The following is a 6,964-nucleotide window of genomic DNA, read 5'->3' on the forward strand; positions in this document are numbered from 1 at the left end:
AGACAGCAACCAAAACAACAGAACCAAGGCAAAGCACAAAAACCGAGAAGTAGAGAAAGGTTTCCCAATCCTTTCTCATAGTTCATCATCCCAATTAGCCACTCCAATTTCCAGATGTTAATTTATTAGACGTTATTTTTTAGTTAGTTAAGAGTTGTGTTATCTGGATTAGTGGTTTGGGAAGTTAGAAGGAAGAAAGGCTTTATAAAGCTATAGAATGTTATGATGTGTGTATTGCAGATGAATGATTGATTTGTGTGTTTGCACCTAATGCTCTTTGTTTCCCAATTTAAATATGCTATCGAAGCAGATTTTCTATACCTCTTTGTTCACTTGCCATTCACTGGTCTTTCCTTATCCAAATTAGCACTTAATGACGATGCAATGAGGATATGCAAAAGTCGTCACTATCTATCCACCATTCTTGCATATTGTCAATAAAGGAGCAGTGTGGACCACATGCAAATCTGCTGGCTTCATCATCCATTTGCATTTCATTCTTGTATATTGTTAGTAGAGGCGTAGTGCGGACCAAATACATATCTGTTGCTAATCTTCAACAACACCCTCAACTGTTTTTGCTGGTTGTTGCTGGTTCTGTGGGGTTTTTTGCTGGATTTTGAACGTTTCTCTGCTGGCTTTTTAGCTGTTTGTTCCTTCTTGTTGCTTAATGCTTTTATATCTTAAGGATCTTTTGTAAAGGGTTTCGGGGCCCCTTCAAAACCTGCTTATACCTTAATCAAAAACAACACCCTCAAACTAGAAATGTCTCAAACTATTACAGTGTACTACCTACAAGACAATTCATTTTTTATCATACCAACTCAATCATGATTTTGTATCGTAAGTGAGCAACACCAATGCCTCGTTTTAGAAGCACATTTCTTTCAAATCACAGTTCACTTTGGAATTAACAAACACTCCATCACTACAGTCATATTTCTTTTAGCTTACAGTTCAATCTAATTTTGAAAGCTAAATCTGATCCTGTAGAGTTTGTAGAATTACCACGATTCCTAATACCAAGCAAGCCATGTACAAATCCTTGCCAGTTCTTTCATACCCTTGGAATTCCTTCAACTTCGATTTCACCACATGCCAACTAGCAAGACAATTATGCATAAAAAAGTCAACAAAGCAATGTTCCCATTATTGATTCCCATGTTCATTGCGTCTAATAGAGATCCTAACTTTTATTTCTCTTTTTTCACAAGTTCCTCTCATCTTTGATTAGTACTAAGCTAGTCAGATTGTCTTCCTGTTGATCTGTGGCCAGATTGAATTTATCAACCATACCTAAGTCCATTGTTGTGCACATATAAACATGTTCAGTTGCACACTAAAGATGACAATTTATGGTCTTTCTATCATTCTAACAATAGAATATTGCACTCTTTTATTGGCCACTATCCTAGGCTTGCAAATCAAACATGGTCCTGGTCTCATTAGTCAAACCATACATTTAGGATGAAAATGATAGAACCAAGAAGTTTATTTAGAAGGTTTAACAGAATTAGGAGTTAATTCAAGACATAGCTGCTTTCTTTTGAGCTAGGTATAAATATTGCCATGGCTTCTATATTGTTTGGCCCCAGTGGTTACTTGGTGTGTATAGTATGCCAGTGCCTCAAGTGGATTGTACAAAACAAGGTTCAGAGGTTCTCATCATAATTTGAATCAATCTAGACATTATTCCTACAGCATCATCATATTAGCATATGGTAATGCTTTCGTACTTGACCTTTCACCTTATGTTGAAATGCATTCAACTCCAAGCTCTTTGAAGGCATGTTATCTGCTTCTAATTAAGCAACCATCAAATACACTAATGTAACTCATCGTTTTAGATTGTGGGCAGTCTGAACCTGCCATAATGGATCAGATTATCAGGTCTCAGCTGAAATGGACTTGGCAATTTGGGATCATAGCATGTCAAGTTCTGTAGCAGGGTCTATTCCTCTGTTAGTACTTAGTCCAAGTGACTTTAGAGTTTATAGATTGAACAACAGTTTCTGCAATTGTTAAGTAAAACCAAGGAAATATTGAAGGGCCATTGATTTACAAGGGGAGAATGCAAGTTCAGGATCATGCCTATGCCATTATTTGTTCTTATAAAAACAGTTTAGAATATCTTTGGCTATAGTCTCTGCAGTGGTGACATTACCAGAAACTGAGCATTTATTTGTGCCAACAGTGTTTTTGCTACTGTGCACAGCAGCTCCTCACACGATTAGCTAGTGTTTTTATGGTTGTGCTTGTCCAGTTCCTTTATTCCATGTAATGCCTTCTTTGGCAACGAGACCTTGAACCTATTCCAAGCTGTGGTACAGAAGACAGTACCTGTTGTGACAAATATGGACTGTTATGTAGCTGATTGCAAATCAAAATTGCCTAAAAGTAGATATCTATTTAATAAAGTATTGTACTTCTCATCTCATCATTTATGTATTCCACATCAATAGTATGTAGTATGTACCTACTTTTCTCAACAACTCAGTCACTTAGAGCAAATTTATAGACATAGCATGGCTTGATATAGTTGCTCTACAACTTATAAACATGACAGTCTTTCGTACAACTTTTCCTATGCAATTTAAGAATCATGTTATGTAGCTGATTGCAAATCAAAATTGCCTAAAAGTAGATATCTATTTAATAAAGTATTGTACTTCTCATCTCATCATTTATGTATTCCACATCAATAGTATGTAGTATGTACCTACTTTTCTCAACAACTCAGTCACTTAGAGCAAATTTATAGACATAGCATGGCTTGATATAGTTGCTCTACAACTTATAAACATGACATAGTCTTTCGTACAACCTTTCCTATGCAATTTAAGAATCATGTTTACTGTTTGTTAAGTTTCTGTGTACTATAGAGATGTCATATCTTGTTTTTTTTCCGATTCTTTTCTCTGTAACTCCATGCCAGACTTAATGTCTAATTGACCTCTAAATCCCTGAACCATTCTGAAATGCATATATAATCTTTTATCTATTGCCACCCATGCCTTAAATTATATAGTTAAAATTGATAGCTCCAATGTAGAGTTCCAAATTCAATTTGTATTTTGTTGTCTTGTTATATTCTAAATGCTGTAAAATAGATTAAAAAAATTGCAGCATTTGGAGATGTTGGACTTTCCTTTTATCAGTTTTAAACTTCAAACGATAAAAAGGCATGAGTTGAAATATCACAATATCAAATAATTTTTTCAAATGATACTGGTCTGAAGTTCATGATTCTTTCATTTTTCCATAATCCTAGGTCAAGACTTATTAACATGCAAGCAAGATTGAAGATGTTCACAAATTGATCTTCTGTGTATTATTACAGATCAATATTATGTTTCAATTGATGTCATCTCTGTAATGGATCTGGACAGCCTGAATTTTTGGGTGAGCTGGAACGGACTCTTACTTTGCTGGCTTTTGAGGATGTAACCCAGTGTCCTCATAGACATCTTCTAGATATGTCCCTACGGAATATATTAGCTCAAGAAGCAAATGCTGCCATGTTAATAAGTCAAAATTATCATCCAGGTAAAGTTACTCATAACCATGCTATAGATTTTTGTTTTGTATTCTTTTGGTGTGGATGTTACCTTCACCTGAAATTCAAAATTATGGATTTGAAACCAGAATTTAACTTAGAAACATCTTAAATTAAATGTTAACGATACATGGTCCTTTGACAATGTGTGCAGATCCCATCCTCTCCCACCTGTTAAAAATGTTGAAGTGGCTTCAAGATGTAGTTCTTTTTAGGTATCCTCGCGTTGCAGACTTTACAAATCCCACTTATAGCCTTAGGATTTAGAGCTCATTTCTTTCATTCTGGTTCTATATGGTGCACTTGATAATCATATTAGAAGTTTCTTCCACTTCTGCAGAGGATATCTTATGCTAGTAATGTAACATTGCAGGTTCTATTTTTCTCTGTCTGTTTCATTTGTTCATAATAGTAGTGTTCCCTCGTACCACTTTGAAATTTGTGGGTATGGTATTCGAGGTTTTCTTTACACTAAATGCATTGTAACTGTCAGTATAAATGAATTATCTTTCTTTAAGAGGAAGAGTAGAGGATGAAAGTACCAATACAACCTAATATATGCCTTAATACTATTCCTGATATTACATTTCAGGTAATTACATGATGTTCTTACGTATGTTTTGAACTTTCTTGCTTTAATGTCGTTATGCGACATTTTTTATTAGCAAAAATCTCACTATGTTATATTTAATGATTATATTTTTTTTATACAATATAACTTTGCCTTATTTCTTTATTCTCACATTCTAATTTGAAAAGGTTTATCCATCATCATCACCAAATCTGTACCCCACTGTCTCAAGTAATTATGGTTTGAACCTATAGTCAAGTTGTCTCACTCGAAGATGCAACAATTAAACTACAAGAATTTTTTTTTATCAAAGCATGTGCCTAAAGTATGTATTCTTTCCGAGGTTCTATATGTTTGTCAAAAGAACTTGTATTTAATTGTTATTTTTAAATCTGCAAAAATAGGTGAACTTGTTACACTTTGAAATGTACACGAAGTATTGTGCATTCTTGAAATTAGAACAAAATGTATGCAAATCTATGACACAACACAATCGATAAGTGCAAGTCATCGAGCATTGTTTTACATAGACACCATAAGTGTTTCAAGACTGCTTAGTCATCAAATTTTAAAACAACAGAAGGCCTTATGCCAAGGCTCTAGCAATGTTTTCTCAAGAGGAAGACCTTGGTCAATCTTAGGATTGGAATTCAAAAGATGTTTCCAACCAAACATAATCTTCATTAGGTTATAGATATATGTTGAAAATGAGAGATGTAAAGAGAAAGATGATGGATTTTTTGTGATACTAAGCTTGTGGAAGTTAAGGACAAGGATGCATGCAAGAAAGGGAGTTACTAAGAAGGTGACCCTATTAAACTGGGCATTAATCTTAGGTGGAAATATCCTAGACACATAACACACCTACTTACAAAGGTAGAATACCCAAGGGATAGGAAGTGTTAGCATTTCTTCGATTGCTCTATCAAAACATCGTAACATTGTAGTTTATTGTAATTGTAAGGTATAGATGGTTCATTATTTGTATTAAAACAAGAAGTAAATGGAAGGTTCTTGATTTAGTAGTTGATAAATTTATGCAAACGTAAAAGAAATACAAATAATATTTTGAAACGTGTATCTAGTCTCCTTGCACGTAAAACAAATTTAACTCTTAGCAAATCATTTACATGTTGTAATAGTTACCAATACGCTACAACTAAAGTAGATATTAAGATAGATTTAATGTTTAAGAAATAAAATTTCAACTCAACCTATTGTCAATCCAAGGGCTTAAACATGCAAAAAGGAAAAAAATCACCCATTTAAAATTGTTATAGAAAGTTTGGACATTGTTTTTGCTTAAGGTAAAATAGGTTTTGAAGGGGCCCCAAAACCCTTTACAAACGAAGCTTAACAAAAATAGCAACAAGAGACAAAAAGGAACAGGCCAACGAAAAGCCAACAGAAAACCATAGAAAACCGTCTAAAGCCCCACAAAGCCAGCAAAACCAGCCAGACCCAAGAAGAGAGACTAATTAATTTTTTTCAGGGCATTAGCCAGGGTGTTGCTAATCCCATGCAGATTTTTGATGTTATCCTTGAGATTTGGGAGATCCTTAGCAGAAGCAGCCACAGCTTTCTTGACACTCGCTTTGGTCCTCTTAGCAGCACCGCCAACCGGATTAGCTTCACCGTTGCCAATTTGGATAGTCTCATCATCCATGTCAAGTTCCACCACCAGTTTAGGAGAGCTAGTATGATCAAAGACCTTAGCAATATCTAGTTTTTAGTGACAGCTGACAGGATATTCGAGATAATGCCCAGCAAATTTTTCATCACCTCTCTCCCTTCTTCCAACGATTTAAGTTTCTCCATATCCTGCTTCCATTTTATCTGCTCCCTATCGTCATCCGTATTTTTCCCCTTTTTTTTCTAGGTTCTTCAAGAGTTCACAAGTCCATCTATCATAATCCAGTCTCGCCTCAGTGAGTTTTTTGAGGTTATCCAGGAATAACCCTTTACCTGCACTTTCCTTATCCTCGCTTAAATTGTCCTTAATCATATCCTTCTCAGGTTCTTTGTTCCTTTCCCTCTCGAAATTCACATCTATTTCCTCATTATCCTTGTATTCCACATCCTCCATAGGATGGTTGTTGTCCTTGCCAGGGCATTCACTGTGGATAGGGCTTTCATTGTCAGACTCATTATCACCACTTTCTTCCTCAATTCCCACCTCCTCATCTTTCCAGCTGTCATCACCATCAGAATCATCCGTCTCCATTTTGCTGCCTTCTTTTTCAATTTCTTCTATTGGACATTGTTATAATAAATGTTCAAACTATAAAAATTGTATGCTCCAAGAATTGTGAAATATTTAAAACAAACGAATTAAAACGTTTATAGAATAAACTAAAGTATTGTTAAATATGCTTAATTATATAAATTCAAATTAATTATAACTAGTCCAATAATTTTTAATCTACAAATCACAATTCCATACAGTTGAATAAAATACAAGTATAAGAAAAAAAAATTGAAATAAAAAACAAAAAATAATCTCTAGTACTCAAGATAACGAGTTCTCTCCTCAATCCATGAGGTGATTAAAATGTTACTAAGTCCCCAAATCATGAGTTGTTGCATATATTATGAGAAGTTTTAAAAAAATTATGTACGCCTTATTTTATGCACTACTCTTTGTTACAAGCTAGGGTTGTCGTTGCACCAAAAGATCAAACTGTCAATGCCTGATACAACCACTAGACTTATAGAATCCATAAGAGGTTGTTAAACCATGTCGTGAATCCCCACGAGAGACGCTGACCCATTGCTAACAATCCCCCTCCCAACGTCACTCGTCACGGTCTGCGTGATTCGAACCTGTAACCAAACTC

At 34.9% G+C, this 6,964-nt stretch overlaps 1 protein-coding gene across 3 annotated transcripts in view; it reads left to right on the forward strand.

The window, feature by feature from the left end:
* The window catches only part of LOC131857168 (protein GID8 homolog), a 137,863-nt gene extending 133,703 nt beyond the window's left edge, over nt 1-4,160 (forward strand). For all 3 annotated transcript variants that reach the window (XM_059209346.1, XM_059209347.1, XM_059209345.1), the window contains exons 5-6: nt 3,390-3,546; nt 3,711-4,160. In XM_059209346.1, coding sequence (XP_059065329.1) covers nt 3,390-3,546; nt 3,711-3,823 — 270 coding nt within the window. In that variant the 3' untranslated portion in view covers nt 3,824-4,160. The remainder of the gene's footprint in view (nt 1-3,389; nt 3,547-3,710) is intronic.
* Nucleotides 4,161-6,964: the final 2,804 nt, after the last annotated feature.

Source organism: Cryptomeria japonica, chromosome 7, assembly GCF_030272615.1.
Source record: "Cryptomeria japonica chromosome 7, Sugi_1.0, whole genome shotgun sequence".
Classification (NCBI taxonomy): domain Eukaryota; kingdom Viridiplantae; phylum Streptophyta; class Pinopsida; order Cupressales; family Cupressaceae; genus Cryptomeria; species Cryptomeria japonica.